A 20873-nucleotide genomic window follows, 5' to 3' on the forward strand; every position below is an offset into this window, starting at 1 on the left:
CAGAAACCTTTTATTTAGAGGAAGACGGTTGTGTCTCTGGAGGAACCTGAGGTTAAGTGTCTTTCTAAAAGGGTGATCGATTCTGTCAGTAAATCTCCATTTGACCCTACTTGGAATGAAACCATGTTGTTTACATTACATGCCAGGAGACTTCAGCACTTCATAATTGAAGCCATTGATGTTGTCAAAAGCAAATGCCTCAACTGTGAAGAAAAACAGAAAAATCGGAAGGGAATGTAAAATGTTTGTCTAATGCAGTGGTTTTCAATCCTGGTCCTGGGGACCCACTGCTCTGCACATTTTGTGTGTCTTCCTCGTTTAACACACCTGATTCAGATTGTCATGTCGTTAGGAGAGAGATCCATGCGCTGAACTGAGTGTGTCAGATAAGGGAGACATACAAAATGTGCAGAGCAGTGGGTCCCCAGGACCAGGATTGAAAACCACTGGTCTAATGCATTGATTCGCAAAAGTATGCTTGAAATAAACAATCTGCTAACCTTTTTAAAAATGTCATGACAAAAACAAGAGGAAAAAATGGTTTAGGCCAGCATAACATGCTATGTTGGTCTTAGATGGTCTAGTGTACTGGTTTTAAAATGGTTTTAGAACTTGCTGATGACCAGCTTGAATAGGCTTTGAGACTAGCTAAACAACCTTTGGCGTATTAAAGCAATTTTGTTTCATTAAATGGCTGCCAGTAAAGTACCCATGTTTACAATCACAGCAAGACACTGTTTACAATGGAGGAAAACAAGTGTGTGTGCATTATACAGCTCATCTGCTGTTTGGAATCCTTCCTTCTGTCAAACATTCTTCCTCAATTACCAGCAGCACAGAGTTTGGAGTTTGATTGTCTCAGAAAGTACCATGTCCTCAAAGATCCCCATGTAAGAAAACAACAAAATACACACACACCTTCATTTCCTTCATTTGTACCTGGAAAGGATTTTAAAACATTGATTAAGTTCCTTTTCCTTTGCACAATTGGTCAGATGTTCTTGCTTCTATTGAAGCTTCTCATGCTGAATGTTCATCGCCATCTCCTTCATTTCAGGTTCGCTGGGGTGAGAAAGGTTCGACCGAGGAGGGTGCTAAACTGGAAAAGGCGAAGAATGCAAGGGTAAAGATGCCTGAGCAAGAGTTTGAATCTCTTCCTGCTCGCATCCTAAATAATGGCATGCGGAAACCTCCAGGTCCTCATAAATGGTACTCGCCCATTAAGGTGAGAAGAGCCATAATGTATTCTCATCCACAGTTGAAGTCAAAAGCTTATACACACCTTGTAGAATCGGCAAAATGTTAATTATTTTACCAAAATAGGAGGGATTATGCAAAATGCATGTTATTTTTTATTTAGTACTGACCTGAAGAAGACATTTCACATGAAATATGTTTACATATAGTCCACAAGAGAAAATAATAGCTGGATTTATAAAAATTCATTTAAAAAAAAAAAAAACATTTTTTTTTTTTTTTTTTTTTTGCTGTTGTTGTTATAGTGTTATACTGTTGCTGTAGTGATAGTTGTCCTGAACAGTTAAACTGCTGCTGTTCTTCAGAAAAATCCTTCAGGTCCCACAAATTCTTTGATTTTTCAGCATTTTTGTGTATTTGAAACCTTTCCAACAATGACTGTATGATTTTGAGATCCATCTTTTCACAATGAGGACAACTGAGGGACTCATATGCAACTATTACAGAAGATCCAAATGCTCACTGATGCTCCAGAAGGAAACACGATGCATTAAGAGCAACTTTATAAATTTGAAGATCAGGGAAAATTTTACTTATTTTGTCTTCTGGAAAAAATGTAAGTATCATCTGAAGCTTCTGAGGGCAGTACTAAATGAAAAAAATATATAATTTTTAGGCAGGTAAAATGTACACATCTTCATTCTGTTCAAATGTTTTCACCCCTTGGCTCTTAATGCATCATGTTTGCTTCTGAAACATCAGTGAGCTTTTGAACCTTCTGTAATAGTTGCATATTAGTCCCTCAGTTGTCCTCAGTGTGAAAAGATGGATCCCAAAACCATACAGTCATTGTTAGAAGGGGTTCAAATGTACAAAAATGCTGATACATAATGCAATGCATAATAACTATGTGTACATGTTTTAGCTAGTCTTATGGGTTTTCTACAGTATCCATGGCTGCATTTACATAACATGGTTTGAGCGAATCCAATTTTTTCCTCCCATGTGGCACATATCGGATTTGACCCTGTGTAAACAGAAAAAAGTGCATGGTTTCTGATATTCCCAGATCGGTTTAAGGCCTCGTTTATATGTGGAAATAAATCAGATATGAGCATTTGCATCTGCCATGTAAGCGGACAAATCTGATATTCCACTGTCAATGTGAGTCGTACATCACTGACAACACGACAGTGATGAATTATGTCAACTCAGGTGGATGCTTTTCTGGGTCAGCATGCGGTGTTGCCAGGTCTGCGGTTTTTCTGCAGAACTGAAGTACTTTTACTCTGTTATTTTTTGTATTTTGGAATTTCGTCTTTGAAGGAAGCAGTCTCTGACACAGCTTGAGACTATAGATGAGACTAATTCTGTTGACAGTTCAACATGAGCAGCCTCCCACCATGCAGTTCTCCTGCTGAAGTAATATGTGTAAAAAGATGCTGTATCTTATAATCAAGCATCTATGAATCAGCTTGAAGATTCGTAATACAGACCAGAAACTGTGGTGACCTCCAAGAAACTATGCCTGCGGAGTCAGCACTTTAGTCACTCAAAACCAGGTTTCCCTCATTTCACCTCTCCACTCGTTCAATCTAATGGATCTCGCCGTCCAAGAGCTCAGAGCACTGCCAAAGCTTTTTTTTCCCCCCGTTGTTCATTTTAGTCTGTATATCTTTCCTTTGAATATTTATTCCTACTTCTATTTGTTCATCTCTGTGGCAACATGGCCAGTGTGTGCAACTTTTTGTGACCCAACTTTACATTCTCTTCTGTTGTTTCCTTCACTCATTCATTTTCTCTATTCTTTTTGACAAAGGCAGCAGCTCTTGTGCAATGAGAGTCAGCTGTCTTTTTGAGGGACACTGCACTATTATATATTAATAACCATGGGGCAGTCTTGATTCATTCTAAACTCTGACTTTGAGATTTATCCATCTCATTTGATAGTGAGCCAGAGAGGCCACATGTGGGGTGTTGAGTTCAGGAAATCTCTTTGTTAATATAACCCATTTCCCAGAGTTTAGTGACTGAAAAATGTGAGGAACAAGTTATTAAAGACCTGAGGGTCAATGAAGACCTAATGAAGAATTGAATCATACAGATAACAGAGGGCCAATGTCCTGCAGAGTTTAGAATTCGAACCAGATCCAACACGCTTTCCTGGAAGCTTCTAGTGAGTCCAAAGACCTTAACTAGCTGGTTCAGATGGGTTTAATTAGAGTTGGAGCTAAACTCTGCAGGACAGTGGCCCTCCAGGAACAGGTTTTGATCTCTGGTTTATACGCTGGTTTTGATCTCTGTTTTTTTGTGTTTTTTGGTGTGTTTGTGTGTGTGTACGAATGCACAGGGAAAGCTGGATGCATTGTGGGTACTTCTGAAGAAAGGATATGACAGAGTGTCTATCATGCGACCACAACCAGGAGACAAGGTAAGAATCTTTGTTTTCTTGACGAATATGTATACAGTGCTGCTTGAAAGTTTGTGAACCCTTAAGAATTGAATAAATATGCATAAATATGACCCAAAACATTAGAATTTTAAACAAGTTCTAAAAGTAGACAAAGAGAATCCAATCAAACAAAGAACATTTTGAAAAATGATCCAATGTTACACATCTGTGAGTGGCAAAAGTATGTGCATCTTTGCTTTCAGTATTTGGTGTGAGCCCCTTTTGCAGCAATTTCTGTGATGTTGGTGGTTTCCTCCTATGAATTTGCTTCCTCAAAATTTTAATTGGATTAAGGTCCTTCCACAACATTTTAATTGGATTAAGGTCTGGATTTTGACTCTGTCGTTCCAAAACATTAACTTTGTTCTTCTTTAACCATTCTTTGGTAAAATGACTTGCGTGCATTGGGTCGTTGTCTTTCTGCATGACCCATTTTCTCTGGAGAATCAGTTGTCAGACAAATGTCCTGACATTTTCCTTTAGAATTTGCTGGTATAATTCAGAATTCATTGTTCCATCAATGGTGGCTGGCTGTCCTGGCCCAGATGTAGCAAAACAGGCCCAAATCATGATACTATCACCACCATGTTTGACAAATGGGATAAAGTTCTTATGCTGGAATGCAGTGTTTTTCTTTCTCCAAACATAATGCTTTTCATTCAAACCCAAAAAGTTCTATTTTTGTCTCATCCATCCACAAAACATTTCTCCAGTAGCCCTTTGGCTTGTCCGCATGATCTTTAGCAAACTGCAGATGGGCAGCAATGTTTTATTTTTTATTTTTTCTGAGCGCAGTGGCTTTCTCCTTGCATCTCTGCCATGCACACCAGTTGTTCAGTGTTCTCCTTATGATGGACTCATGAACATTAACATTAGCCAATGTGACAAAGGCCTTTAGTTACTTAGAAGTTATCTTGGGGTCCTTTGCAGCCTCACAGATTATTACACGTCTTGCTTGGAGTGATCTTTGTTGGGTGGGATATGAAGATTTAGATAAACAAACATACAGTTCTCTGTACACTACACTCTTAAAAATAAAGGTGCTTCACGATGCTATAGAAGAACCTTTTTGTCTGAATGGTTCCATAAAGAACCTTTAACATCTGAGAACCTTTCTGTTTCACAAATGGTTCTTTGTGGTGAAAGAAGGTTCTTCAGATTATGAAAAGGTAAGAAAGAGATAATTCTTTAACGAACCTTTGACTGAATGGTTCTTTGTGGAACCAAAAATGGTTCTTCTATGGCATCACTGTGAAGAAACTTTTAAAGCACCTTTATTTTTAAGAGTGTATATGAGTTTTTGGTAATAGAAGTGAGTAAGATGAGGTTGTCTGGGAATATGCGTGAATATGTTTAAAGCTGAAGCGGGTTTCAGTTATGTGCAGATAGCTTGCAGTGGTATTCATTTCCACTTCATTTCTTTTTAAAGATGACCATGTCTTTGAGATCTTCATCACCACAAGGACTCTGAAGCTAATAAAAGATCTCAGCTGACACTTCTTGATCCATTTTTCACAGCCCAGCAGAGCAATCTGCTAAATCACTATTATAAATGTCAGTTCATTCAATATGACCTGGTTTTACTGAAGTGATGAAAACCAGAAATGAAAAGACTATTCCACAGCTTGATAGGAAATGAACACCAGCCTCACACTGATGGAGCTGTACACTGAATAGACATAGACAACCTAGATGTTCTTCAATTCAGTAATTTTTGGAGCTTTTGTCTGGAACAGCATGAGGGTTCAATAAATGATGATCATGTTTGGGTCAACCATCCCAAGTGTGCATACTTTCATTTAACAATGTTTATTTAAACATGATCAACATTGCCAAGAAAGCTATCATTAACATTAATGACAAGTGTTGCATTAAGACTTGGCTTCCACTCTATAGCATGTATTTGATTTCACTTTCTGCTTCTTTTAAACACTCTTTCATCCTTGCCTGAATGGATAACAACAACAGAACAAGAGTAAAAGCCACCTGTTGCATGCTGGGTCTCTTGGACTAAGCAAATAAATGGAGGAAATGCATATCATATATCCTAAATAGCAATGAGGTTTTCATGAAATGAAATACAAAGTTCTTTAGGATGAACTCAAATGTTATTTCTTACTTATGCAAAGGACGATTTGACTATAAAGTTGATGGCAGGTCACATCCACTGAGACAGAGAGCTCATCTAAGGATAGGACGCAGTACACATAGTTGGTTGTAGGATCAGCAAGGAAGAGTTGAGCCAGCAAATGTAATTTATTTAAAAGACAAACTAATATGCAAGAGAACAAGACAACTAGAAATACACAAACCAAATAATATTGCCAAGAACAGACAAAAAACTAAACCAAATGGGGGTATAAATACATAATGTTTAATAAGGAGTCAAACAAGACAGGTGAGCATAATGAGTAACTATGGAATCAAAACATACCATCAACAACATTGTACAAAAAAACTTTTCCTTTGTCATCTGTATGCAAAAGTTTTCAGAAACGCAATGTTGTCAAAACAATTCTGTCCACATCGATCCAATGGTGATGTCCTATGTAAAGAAATGCACCTGCACACATACATATAGACTGTATGCATAAAATGCATGCACATACTTTGTAGTTTACAAATTTGTAATTTACAAAGAGTCAGTAACAGAGTGGTTTAATAAAATCTTGCACTTTTTAAAACACATTTTTGAAAGTTTTCAGGCCCAAAAAACGCTGTTGTTGTGTGAATGAATGGCTAAAACACATTAAAAAAATTTGTTTTTTAGTTGAAAACACCAACTGAGAAAAACAAAGAAAAAATAAAGAAAGAAAGAAAACACACAGACTAGACTTGATACTATTAAATTTCATTTGAATTGTTAGAGATCTACTGAAAACTATCATGCATAGTCAGGTCTCATTCAGAAAAGAAAATAGTTATTTTATTCAGCAGGGGTGTAACCTGCTCAAAAGTGACTAAAGACACAAACACACACACACACACAAAGATTTTGAATAAATGCTGATCTTTTGCACTTTGTATTCATCAAATAATTATGAAAAAAATCTATTTAGCATGGTTTCCACAAATAATAATAATAATAATAGCATCAAATCAGCATATTAGAATGATTTCTGAAGGATCAAGATTGGAGTAATGAAGCTGAAAATTCACCTTTGCATGACAGAACTAGATTGCATTTTAAAATACATTTAAATAGAAAAGAGTTTTTTGAAATTGTATAACATAATAGAATATTAAAGGTTTAGTTCACCCAAAAGTTTATTAATTATTAAATTAAAAACCTGCAAGACCTTCGTTCATCATTGGAACACAAATTAAGATATTTTTTTTAAAAATCTGAGAGCTTCCTGACTCTAGACAGCAATGCAACTACCACATTCAAGGCCCAGAAAGTTAGTAAGAACATAGTTAAAATAGTTAATGTGATATCAATGGTTCAATCATAACATTGTGAAGCTACGAGAATACTTTATATAATAATAATAAAATAGCATTGGTGGACAAACTTTTTTATAACGGTTTTTCAAAAATCTTAGTCTTAGTAGTTAAAAACATTGAGAACACACATAGCAATCGTCTTGCATCACTATTTGCAAATGCAAGCCCACTCAGGCTTTCTTCAGAAAGTTAGAAACTCCAGATGTATCAAATCTACATTGTACGACGTGATGCATTTGTTCTTATAGTGCATTACCAATAACTGGATGGCTCCTGCAAGCCCCTACTAAGAGCTGCTAAGACAGGCGGTCATTTTCTCTGCTATGAAACATGTGCAGCTTTATTTTACCAAAGTAAAGAGATGAGGTCCAATGTCAACACAAGCATCTGAACGTAACACCATGAGCAGAGGGTGGTGTCATTTATAACTGAAGCACACTGCAAAACTCAACACCCACACCCTCGTTTTCTCTGAGGAGCTAGCTTAGTAGCACTAAATGTCATATCCCGCTGTACATTTGGAGAGTCAAACTGTGAGTCACATTTGGCTTCAACTTTGGACCTACTCCTCTTGAAGAGGTGTTTCACAGATTGCACAAAATCACCACCTTGTTGTCTTGTAGTATCCTGCAGCTCCAAGCATTTAGGATTGAGTTAATTAGATATTTGCTGAATGGTGTAAAAAATTGTGCTTGGACCATAGCATGACATGCACAGTGATACTCAACACAATTGACTAGCAATCAGATTCAAGAAAGATGCTTTGAGGAAACCTGGGCCTAAAGAATCAAACAGAGAAAGCAGACCAATGGGCATAAACAATATAGTCTAGACTTCTACATCAGGAAAATGATACAATTGCTTTACGAGAGAACAGCCAAACATAGTACAGTGATTAACAGCATCGGGGAGGCGACAACCTCAGCGATTAGAGAGTCTGATGACATCACACTATGAGGTTAAATCTATTACCATTTCACCACAACGCATGAAGCCACTTGGACGCATGCTGAAGCTCAAAAACACATCCAGATGCTCCAAGATAAATAGGAAAAGACATTTAGTGACCTGGATGACTGAGTGTTCACAGGCCTTATGAAAAAATACAGTAGCAGTCAAGTAAAGCCAAATCAAGTCACCTTTATTTATATACACAAGAGTTTGTTTCAAAGCAGCAATCAAGGATGCAAACTCCATCAAGTATGAGACAATTCTAAATTCTGCTGTAAGGCAAATTAAAAAAGAGAAACCAAGCTCAGTCAGGACACTAGTTCTCTTCGGACCAGTAAATAGTTGATTGTAATATGATGTAGTGATGGTATGCAATGTCAATAACAACATATTTTGCTGTGTTTCCCATTGAAAGAGTCTACCATTAATTACGACATTTGCCTCAATAAACTCCTGATTCCCTGCTTGTTAATAGTTAGTAAATTTCCTGTAAAAAGAAAAATCATCATACCCCTTTGAAATAGTTACATTATTTGTCATACAGCCTGAAATCAAACCCCATTCCAAATAACTTTTCCAGCTTTATTTACAATTTTGGTTTTACAACATCAAACTATTGAAAGAAAACTAAGAGGGTTTGAAAAATACTTTGCAGAGACACCTTTTGCTTTAATTACAGACATTAGTCTTTTTGGATATGTCTGAAATAGCTTTGCACACCTTGATTTGGGAAAATAAGCCCAGTCTTCCTTGCAGAACTGCTCAAGTTCAATCAAATTCTGTGGTGAGCGGCAATGGACTGCTCTCTTCAAATCCATCCGCAGATTTTCAATTGGAATTAGGTCAAGGCTCTGACTTGGCCACTCAAAGACATTCACCTGCTTATCCTTAAGCCAGTTTGTTGTTGTTTGGGCAGTACACCCTTAAAAAGAAAGGTTTCAAAAGGGTGTTTTGCAGTACTGCCACAGAAGAAGCATTTTTAGTTCTTCAAAAAACCTTTCAGCGAACATTTCCTAAAAGAACCATTTTGAAGAACATTTGAAAAAACTTGTCTACAAAGAACCTTTTCTGCATTTGAAAGGTTCCATAAATGTTCAATGTTCTTCATGGAACCATCGGTGCCAGTAAAGAACCTTTATTGGTAACAGTATATAAGTGATAAGTTAATGATGAAATAATCATTTACAAAACATTCACAAATGATTAATAAGTGATATGCTAACAATTTGTGTATGTTTTGTAAATTCATTTACAAGTCAGTTACAAGTTAATTTACAGGTAATTAGTTAATGATAAACTAATTATTTACAAAACATGACTATATGTTTATAAATTATTAATAAGTCATATGTTCATTTTATTGTAAGTAATATGCTAACGATTTACCAATCTGTCGTAAATTATCTTAAAAATAGCATATAATAAAATAATCAAACAGATCCTTAGTAAATGGTTAAAAAATTACTAGTTAACCCATAACTGTCACCCCTCATTTTTTAAAATAGGCTTGAAAGTGCACTATCCAAACTTAAATTACAGAAGTTTAAATTTACTGTAAAGAAAATACACTGTGCAATTTTTTATTATATGTGACCCTGGACCACAAAAGCAGTCATAAGTGTAAATTTTTCAACTGAGATTTATACATTATCTGAAAGCTGAATAAATAAGCTTCCCATTGATGTATGGTTTATTCGGATAGGACAATATTTGGCCAAACAACTATTTGAAAATCTGCAATCTGAGGGTGCAAAACAAAATCAAAATATCGAGAAAATTCCCTTTAAAGTTGTCCAAATGAAGTTCTTAGCAATGCATATTATTAATCAAAAATTAAGTTTTGATATATTTACGGTAGGAAATTAAAAATATATATTCATGGAACATGATCTTTACTTAATATCCTAATGATTTTTGGCATAAAAGTAAAATCGATAATTTTGACCCATACAATGTATTGTTGGCTATTGCTACAAATATACCTGTGATACTTAAGACTGGTTTTGTGGTCCAGGGTCACATATTTTATATAAACTACATATTTTACATAACAGGATTTATCCTAAATTTGATATCAATTTGAAGCCTTACATCAAAATAAGTTATTCCAAATTTGAAGTTGATATAAAAAAAAAATGAGGTTCTTGTGAAAGTTTGCTTAGGGTGTTATAAAATACAAAATAACCTTATATAATTCAAACACTACATGGTGCAAAGTGCATAAGTACATAGGGAATAAGTGCAGAGTGTATAGTGCGTCATTTGGGGCGCAGCTCATGTTTGCCAGAGAAGACATCTTTACCCTCACCAGGCAGCCCTTACATTGCAGTACACACTTCAAAGTATTCAAAAGCTGTTGTATAAATGTATAAATAAATCATTTACAAATCTTCCTGTGTCCCCTAATCTAAAGTGTAAACTACTCATCAGTTGTAAATGTTTTACAAACCTAAGTTCCAAGTTGTGTGGGTATCAGGTGGGTATACACACTGGGTGAAAGGCTTTGAATAATGAATAAAACATTTACAACTGATGAATTGTTTACACTTTAGATTAGGGGATGCAGTAAGGGTTGTAAATGATTTATTCATGATGCGATCTTCAGTGAAGGATAAATATGTAAATGATTGATATTTTAGTTATTTTTAGGTGAAATAATATATTAACTAGTAACTTATTAACCACTTACCAAGGATCTGTTGGATTTTTCATGATATGCTATTTTTTTAAGATAAATTACGACAGATTTGTAAATTGTTAGCATATTACTTAATAATCATTTGTAAACGTATAATCATGTTTTGTAAATTATTAGTTCATCATTACATAATTACATAATCACTTGTAAATGATTTATAACTTAATCTACAAAACAGATAAAAATTACTTGTAAATGAATTAACAAACCATACACAAATTGTTAGCATATCACTTATTGAACATTTATGAATGTTTTGCAAATCATTATTTTATCATTAACTAACCACTTATAAATGACTTACAAATGAATGTTATTATAAAGTGTTACCCCTTTATTTTTAAGAGTGTATGTTTAGGATCGTGTTGGAGAATGACCTGTCCATCTTCAGCTGTCTAGCAGAGGGACGCAGGTTTACCTCAAGCATTTGGATACTTGGCAGCATCAATTTACCCTTTAAATCCTGGCCAATCGCCCAGTCCCAGCTAAAACCTCCACTAAATAATGCTGCCACCACTATGCTTCACAGTAGGTATGGTGTGTTTTGGGTGGTGTGCTGTGTTTGCTTTTTGCCAAAGTGCTTGGAGTTCAGTCCAAAAAGGTCAATTTTGGTCTCATCAGACCATAGCACCTTTTGTCAAAAGGTATCAGACTCTTCCAAATGGGTTTTTGCATAGCTCAAATGAGAAAGGCTTAAAGCCCCACTAAGTAACTTTTTTTACCTTAAAATAATGTTTCCGAACTCATGTCAGTGGTTCATCAACTCATAGCAGGGTGAAACGGCACTTTCGTATTCACTTTGCGACCCTCTATCAGCCATAACAGCACTATGTAAGTTTGGGTCGTCGGGTCGCGGTTTTGTAGTTCAAATGATACTACAAATGCGACTTGCTTCACGGCAGGCTTCACTAAAGGTTTTCATACTTTTATAATGTCATACAACATACTCTACCTTGTCACTCGACATCGTTATTTCCAAAGCCGGTCCTGGATAGCCTTTCAAACAAATAACGTGCATGTGACGCGACGGTAGGCTAAATTATTTACGACAGCGGTAATGGACAATTCCGCTTCTAACCTGTAGAGGGAGCATTGAGGGAAAAGTTACTTAGTGGGGCTTTAATTCGTGCCACAATGCCATACAGGCCAGCTTTGTGTAAAGCTTGGGAGATAGGCCATAAACCCTTCTAAGTTCTTCAAAATTGTCTTTGGCCTCCTAGTGTCACGATTTGAGCCTCCGTCGTCCTGTCATCACAAACTCTTGCACTACACATCATGGACTTCATCCCCCACAAGCCACTGCACCAATCACTGCTCACACCTGCTCCTCGTGACCCACTGCACTGATTACTGCACACATCTGTTCCTCATCACACTGACTGCTTATAAGCTTCTCACACACACAGCCACTTTGCGAAGTCTTGTATTGCCCCGGCTACATTCTGAGCGTTTCTTCCCGTGTTTGATTTCCTGTGTTTTGATTCTTGGACTCCCTCTTGTGTGTGATTCTCGCTGCCTGCCCCGACCTTTTTGCCTGTGTTTGACTACGATTTCTGCCTGCCCTTGTGTTTGTTTGCCTGTATTAATAAATGCTGCAAATGGATCCGCTCGTCTCCGACCGTCCTTGTGACACCTAGTAGCTTCTCAAGTCAATGTCCTTCTGGCTCTGTCATCCTGATCTAGGCAATGTGCTGGTGGTGCCATACGCTTTCCACTTCTTAATGATGCTGTGAACAGCTAAAGCCTTTAAAAAGTTTTTGTAGCCATCTCCTAACTTGTGCCTTTCTACAACTTTGTCCAAGATGTCTTTTGAAAGCACTTTCCCAACTTGGTGAATTCTTTGCCGTACCATGCACTACTAACAGTGGAGTCTTGAAGAAACAGCTCGTTTTATTCTGAAATAATCAACACCACTACTATTAATGTCAGATGGGGCAATTAGCCTGGTGTTTAATCTGGAAGTTGATGCACCTGAGCAAGTTTATAATGCTATACTCTAAAGGACTGATCACTCACCAAACCAGGCATTTCACTGATTAATAATCCTCCAGAATTTTTTTTACTTAAATTATGAGGGTTATAATGTGTAAATGCAGCTCAAAAAACAGAATTTGTTTTATTTTCCTGGCTGTAATGTGACAAAAGGTAAAAGTTTTCACGGGGTATGATGATTTTGTTACGATTGTGCTTGACGGACGAGATGGGAAATGAGATACAAACAAACAATTACTTTAATATAAATCTTCAGGAGAATCAGGCAGGAACAATCAGGAACAGAGAGAACATCCACACACGTCAAAACAACATCAAAGACCAACAGTGAACAAATGCCGCGTTCCAGACAACCCGTAACCAGTGTTTTTCCAACCTTTTACCAGTGAAATAGCACTGGAACGGCAGTCAAACCCGTGACTTCCCACTCGTGAACTCGTGCTAGATCGATGTACTCCCAGTTCTGAGTTCTGAAGTAACATAGCCCGCGAAACAACAATGTCAGCCCTAATGGGTGCGGTGTTTATGCAAGTAGTACACAGTGGAAAAATAGAGCTTAGGACAATATAACGTTGAAATCAAATTAATAATAATATAAAAATAATAATAATTTGTAAATGTGCCCAGGCAGTTTGGCGTGACTTGCCTGGAACGCTACGAAGTCGTGAGTCATAGTTTGAAGTGGTGATTTACCAGTCAAAAAACCTGCCTGGAACGCAGCATAAAGACAGAGACAGACTTATAAAGAGTGACTGATAATTACAGACAAGTGAAGGGGATGACGATAATGAGGACTAAACCAAAGTACACAGATCAACAGGGGGAGACAACGGGAGAAACCAAATACATAAACAGACAGAACTGACAGATTTTCTATAGGAACTGTAGTTGTTAAGTTCAGGTATTCTGTAAGTTTAGGGATCTAGAATATGGTCATGCAAAATATGTGCTTTAAAAAGTACTAATAAACGGTCAATATTTTAATTATAGGCATGCTGATAAGCAACTAGTTAACAGTGAGAATTGGTCCCTATTAAAGTGTAATTTTCCTGTTGTAAAGCATTATTAAAAACATCAGTTTTTCATTTAAATTGGATCTTGTTTTTACCTTTGGCCTATCCCTAAAAAAACACAATATTAATGTGGTCAGAGCACATTGTGTTCTCATAAAATCTTGTCCAAAAACTCTAAATCATGTATGTTCAAAATGTTGTTAGAGTTCTTTTGCAAGTGATATTTTCTAGTTGTGCTCTGTGGTGCAGTGGTAGTTTATGTGATGATAAAGGCGCATATGCAGAACATTACATCGGACAAACAGCTGTGAGCCGTAAAGCAAACACAGACCGTTATGCTGCTGGATAGGGATGTTGTTGTCTGGCAAATCAATCAGAAGATTCCAGTATCTGAAGCTAGATTTAAAATACTTGCTTATATAATGGGGCACCAGATGTAGAAGAAGCCCAAGCTAACTTTTTAAGGGCTTTGCAAACATTTAGTTTAAAGCTATTGTAATGTAGGAAGTATTCACTTCACACACCTTAACAAAACACTCCCATGTGTGAATGTTGTTTGGCAGACATTAAGGAAGCCAAAAAAAAAAAAATGCATCATGAGACAAAAGACCAAAATTACATACAATTTCAATTATGGACTAAAACGATAGCTGAGTTTATTTGCAAGCACTGTTTGCATTGTTTAGCACCCAGTCACTAAAACAAACAGGCAAATCAGGTAATACCACAACCACATACTGAACACAATGTTTTAGTGTAATTTCACATCTTGCAATGCTAGGTTGCGAATGTTTCAGCAGACTACTGCTATCTGACATGTTTCACTGGAACTAGGCACTGAGAACATGGTTTGAGTCTCTAATCACATTATGCTGTATGCAGAAGTTGCCCAATTGTTTAGTGAATTTTCCCCCATGTAAAAATAACCTAACTTGTCCTTGAAATCACCTAAATATTGCATTAAAAGAATTCGTTTACTCCAGGATTACATTTTCTGGTAATTTACTCACCCTGGTCATTCACGATGTTCATGTCTTTCTTTTTTCAGTGGAAAAAAAAATTAAGGTTTTTGAGGAAAAGTGGACTTCAACAGGTTGAGGGTCTAAACTGAAGGCTTCAATCCAGTTTCAAAGATCTCTACACAATCTCAGCCGAGGAATAAGAGCCTTATCTAGCAAAACAATCAGTTATTTTCAAAAAAAAAAGAAAATTGCATTCTGAGGTAAATTCTGGCTTATTCCTCTCAGCACGTCTTCTTCCAGAAACGAAACGTTGCCAAGATTTACGTTAATCGATTTACGTTAATCTCATTTACCTACAATACCTACAATCTCATTTACCTACATGTCCGCAACATCTCACGTGAATGCTTGGCTCAAAATTTAAAAAGCTGAGCCACTCGTGGATGTGATTACACTTGGGATGAGTTTAAACAGGAAAAACTGAAGCTTGTGAAACAGAGAATGTTACTTTATCTGAGAAGCTTTGTTTTCGGCATGACTTACTTCATTGAAAAGTACAAATTTCAAGCTTTCTATACTTTTATTCTTATGTCTGTGAGGCATATATTCGTAGAGATTCAGGTAGTTTTATTTACATGTCTGTGAAGAGAGGTGATGGAGACTGAGACGGCAGAGAGCGCACCCTTTTGTTTTCTTTATTTGTGACCCTGGACCACAAAACCAGTCTTAAGTCGCTGGGGTATATAGCAATAGCCAAATATACATTGTATGGGTCAAAATTATTGATTTTTCTTTTATGTCAAAAATCATTAGGACATTAAGTAAAGATCATGTTCCATGAAGGTTTTTTGTAAAATTCCTACTGTAAACCTATTAAAATGTAATTGTTGATTAGTAATATGCATTGCTAAGAACTTAATTTGGAGAACTTGGAGAACCCTTAGATTCCAGATTTTCAAATAGATGTATCTCGGCCAAATATTGTCCTATCCTAACGAACCATACATCAGTAGAAAGCTTTCATATGATGTATATATCTCAGTTTTGTAAAATTTAACTTTATGACTGGTTGTGTGGTCCAGGGTCACATTTTACAAAAGCACATTCTTTTCTTGTTAATATGACTATACACATAAAAGTAGACCCTTTGCAGTTTCTAATTGACTGAGTATTTGTAGTTTTTTTCGCGGTCAACAAGAAAAACCACACAGGCACATTATATTTAGCCCCTGGAAGGCATCTCTCACATTGTCCCACAGCAACATTAAAATAACGTAGATTAGAGTACAATGTTTTATTCATTTACCATATTTAATATTGGGGCATCCAAGTTAATTGACACATTTGAACATTTTTAAAAAAAAGTAATAAAACAGTTACATTCCCTGGTAGTAACTATAACTAATTGCTTTTTTAAAGTAACATGCCCAACAATGGAAATGTCATGCTTGGTTAGTTCTTTGGCTGTGTACTTTGGTTTAAAAAGGTAGGGTACGGCAAAAATCTCCATCTCATTTTCTCCTCCAACTTCAAAACCATCCAACATCATTGTTTTATCTTTTTTTAAATGGCATTTAACTATCTTTGCACACTGGGTCAGTATTTCTGCCTAGGTCATGTGTGTGTGATTATGTAATGCGTGAGGTCCAGCTAGTGCAAGACGTGCATTTGTGGGTAAAAAGTATATCAACTTTTATTTTTTTAAGAAAATGACAGATCATTTCACTAGATAAGACCCTTGGCTGGGATCGTGTAGAATCTTTTGAAGCTGCATTGAAACTGCAACGTGAACCTTCAACCCATTGATCCCCATTGAAGTCCACTATATGGAGAAAAATTTCTTTTTGAATCATTCATATTAACAATTGAAACTCGGTCACTTACCAAAAACTGCACAGTCAGCACTCTACCGGATATGTGTCAGCTGATGAATATATACTGGAATATCTTGGACTGGTGGGTCTGACCCAGATTCTTGACATGACGTGAGTTTGATGGTTGTCTTTTGGTTTACATTAACATGTGGTCATGTTATGCATGTCTAGGCATGTCTGTCGAGCTTTAAAGGATAACTATTGCCAAAATGCAACCTGGGCTGTTTTTTTTACTGTAAACGAGACAAACTTATATCTAAAAGCATAATTACGACAAACGAGACGTTTTTGAGATTGACCGTGATTTCGTTTTGTGGTCAATGGCCGGTGAACGGGAGTACTAGGGGCATAACTTTGAGTGCAAAATCGATATTTTTACAACACTAAGAAGGCTCGACACACCATGAAACTTTGCTCGAAGTATTGCCTGGGTCTCTACACATGAACTCGAGCATTGAGAACATTGTTCGTGTACACAGAGTTTACTAAAAAGAAAGGTTTTGAACAACTCACTTTCACAAACAACTCACTTGCACTGTTTGAGTTTCCGCTCGCGGCCGTCTTGCCAGTCAAGAGGTGTCTATCTCCGAATGCAAGGATGGATAGCTCCGAAAGCATATTTCCATATAAATGCACAGCTAATTCGTTGTTTTGTCGCAAGTGAAAAACAATATTAACCTTCTAGATGTAAAAAGAGCCTCATATAAGCCTAATATTTCGTCCAATGGAGTCCATCCATTTGCATTCGGAGATCGACACTTCTCAACTGGCAAGATGGCTGCGAGCGGAAACCCAAACAGTGTAAGTGAGTTGTTCAAAACCTTTCTTTTTAGTAAACTCTGTGTACAGAAACAATGTTCTCAATGCTCGAGTTCATGTGTAGAGACCCAGGCAATACTTCGAGCAAAGTTTCATGGTGTGTCGAGCCTTCTTAGTGTTGTAAAAATATCGATTTTGATGCGCTCAAAGTAGTGCCCCTAGTATTCCCATTCACCAGCCATTGACCACAAAACGAAATCACGGTCAATCTCAAAAATGCTTGTTTGTCGTAATTATGCTTTTAGATATAAGTTTGTCTCGTTTATAGTAAAAAAAAAAAAAAAAACCCACCCCAGGTTGCATTTTGGCAATAGTTATCCTTTAAGTGGATCAAGATTTCTTTAATTTTCAAAAAAAGCAAAAAGGGAAATTAACAAGCTTTAATGCAAGTTGCAGCCAAATGCTTCTGTCCAACTAGGCAGTGTGGTCAAGTTGATGCTACATACAGAATCACTGAACAACATGGATCTGTTGCTAATTACAAGCAGATTAAATTTTATTGAGCTGTCCAGTGATGTATAAAAACTTCCAGACTTGAGCTGCCCATTTACATTGTAGTCCATTGACATTTAAGATCAGTATCATTACCATACCTTTAAAAATGTCTTTGTCTTTAATTATTTAATTCATTCATCCATGTTCAATATCGTGTTGGTTAATACTTTCTTCCAAATATGTGTATTTTTAGACTATATGCGTGGGTTTAAATGTATAAAACATTCCATATTTTTCCAATTTCTTTCAGTTTTTTTTCTTACCCTGTTGTCTGCACATATGTCTAACATGTGCACTGGTTAAATAACGTCACTTCTTCTTTTTCAACAGGAAAGTATAATTATGTTTTTAATTCGTAGCGTGATCATTTTTCTATGCACTTTGAAGTTGAGTAAGTGCTGACAATAAGGACAGCTTGAGTAGAGCAGATGACAAAGGTCTGGGAATGAAGACCGGACATTAACAGAGGAAGAGGAATTTTGATTTGGGCAGTTACAGGAAGCAGTATGAGTGTAAGCATGTTGTTATTAAAACTGTAAGGTCTGGCGACTGTAGAATTAAAAAAGAAACTAGAGCTGACTGCTGTCCCGACTACTTCTGAGGGAGACAGCGTGGAGACAGAGAGAAGCTTGCATGCGTCTGCTGTGTAGATGAACATACTGAAATGAAGGCAAAACCAAAGCAACAGTATTTCCATGATTAGACTGTGGTGGCTTGAACTATAAGGAAAAGTATGAAAATTATGTTGAAATATATTTGATGACGACCTTCAAGGCAATACGAAGACGAGATGACACCGACATTATTAAACGCTAAAGCCTTTTTTACTGAGGCTAGAATATTTTTTTCAATTGGAGTGCTTTGTATTTATAAACAGCACCAGCATGATAAGGCAGTGAGTGTATATTTTACACTGAGCACTGCAAGCTTGAAGTTTGGTGGACATACGGCCTATACAGTATCGATGCAATATCGATAAGACTACAATAAAGTAGTATAAAAATAAAACTCTCTATATCCAAAATCTCTACAAATTTTCTTCAGCAAAAACGAGAATAAAACAAATAGACCTCCATAGGTTCTAATGCTTGGGGTTGCCAAATGTCAAGAGTTTAAATCCCCCAATCAGAGCTTTTCTCTTTACAGGACATTCTTATGCACCTTCTGTGTTACAATAGAACAACATTAATATTATTTAAAAATTGGAATTAATATTTCAAATTTCACAGTGAGAGAAGCTTTTGAATTTGAACAGTTTTCATAATGTAAAAAGTGTTAATATTTTTGATTATTTAAAATATTACGATGCATGATAAGGTCAAATAAACCATTTACATGAGTTTATATTCTGTCTATTTGGACTTGTACGTGAAGACAAAGACAAAAAATTAAGACATTTTGATGAAGGAAGGGTTGATTTTGCTTCAGGCCTTAGATTTCACACAATTGTTTATCATACAAAAGTAATAAAAATGTACCTAAAATAAACACTTCAAATTATTAAAATCATGAACTGAAGAAAGCAAACGTTGCCGCTTTGCACAGTAATATAACACAAAACAATTTTTAACAAATAAAATACTATGACAGAACCTGTATTAAAAATGTTTAAACATTTTCTAGACTTTCAAAAAATCTGATGAGTTGCCAATTTATTATAACTATGCCTAATTATATTATTTTAAAGGAGAAGCTACTTTCAGAATAAAAGTGTCCTGGTAATTTACTCACCCCCTTGTCATTCAAGATGTTCATGTCTTTCTTTCTTCAGTCAAAAAGAAATTAAGATATTTGAGAAAAACATTCCAGGATTTTTCTTCATATACACTCTTTAAAATAGAGGTGCCATAGAAGAACCTTTTTTGTCTAAATGGTTTCATAAAGAACCTTTAACATCTAAAGAACCTTTCTGTTTCTGTTTTGTGAAGATTATGTATTAATATGTAAAATGACAAATGAAATCTGGCAACACAATTATGCACAAAAACGTTATTCAGCTTAAATCGCATTGAAAAACTGTACATTTCTGACAGGACCAACTATTATGCATGTACATTCCAAGGCAACCGAATGAGACTGGCTATTTTAAGTAATTTTAAATTAAATTAGGTCTTCTGTTCCTCCAAATTTGCTATTGCAATTTCATGTTATACTTTTTTGTCTAAATGTTTCCATAAAGAACCTTTAACATCTGAAGAACTTTTTTGTTTCACAAAAGCTTCTTTGTGGTGAAAGAAGGTTCTTCAGATTATAAAAAGGTAAGAAAGAGATGGTTCTTTAAAGAACCTTTGACTGAATGGTTCTTTGTGGAACAAAAAATGGTTCTTCTATGGCATCGCTGTGAAGAACTTTTTAAAGCGCCTTTATTTTTAAGAGTGTTGAGGACTTTAATGGAAGCCAACAGGTTGAAGGTCCAAATTGCAGTTTCAGTGCAGCTTCAAAGGGCTCTACAGGATCCCAGCCAAGGCATAATGGTCTCATCTAGTGAAACGATCAGTCATTTTCTAATTAAAAAAAAAAAATTGATGTACTTTTTAACCACAAATGCTCATGCTGTACATTCCAAGGCAACCGAATGAGATAAAATAAACTATGAATCAGGTCTTCTGTTCCTCCAAATTTACTATTGCAGTTTCTTCCGTTTGTTTTTCTACAAGTACACTCTTAAAAATAAAGGTGCTTTAAAAGGTTCTTCACAGCGATGCCATAGAAGAACCATTTTTGGTTCCACAAAGAACCATTCAGTCAAAGGTTCTTTAAAGAACCATTTCTTTCTTACCTTTTTAGAATCTGAAGAACCTTCTTTCGCCACAAAGAGCCTTTTGTGAAACAGAAAGGCTCTTCAGATGTTAAAGGTTCATTATGGAACCATTTAGACAAAAAAGGTTCTTCTATGGCATCGTGAAGCACCTTTATTTTAAAGAGTGAAGTTTCTGTAGGTAGGTCTCTGTAACCCTATATTTTCTTATAGAG

At 36.1% G+C, this 20873-nt stretch overlaps 1 protein-coding gene across 1 annotated transcript in view; it reads left to right on the top strand.

Moving 5' to 3' along the window:
* antxr1a (ANTXR cell adhesion molecule 1a) overlaps positions 1-20873 on the top strand; it is an 84367-nt gene that overhangs the window by 53535 nt on the left and 9959 nt on the right. The window contains exons 16-17 of the mRNA XM_073819296.1: positions 1058-1225; positions 3548-3628. Of these exons, the coding sequence (XP_073675397.1) occupies positions 1058-1225; positions 3548-3628 (249 nt within the window). The remainder of the gene's footprint in view (positions 1-1057; positions 1226-3547; positions 3629-20873) is intronic.

Source organism: Garra rufa, chromosome 15, assembly GCF_049309525.1.
Source record: "Garra rufa chromosome 15, GarRuf1.0, whole genome shotgun sequence".
Lineage (NCBI taxonomy): Eukaryota > Metazoa > Chordata > Actinopteri > Cypriniformes > Cyprinidae > Garra > Garra rufa.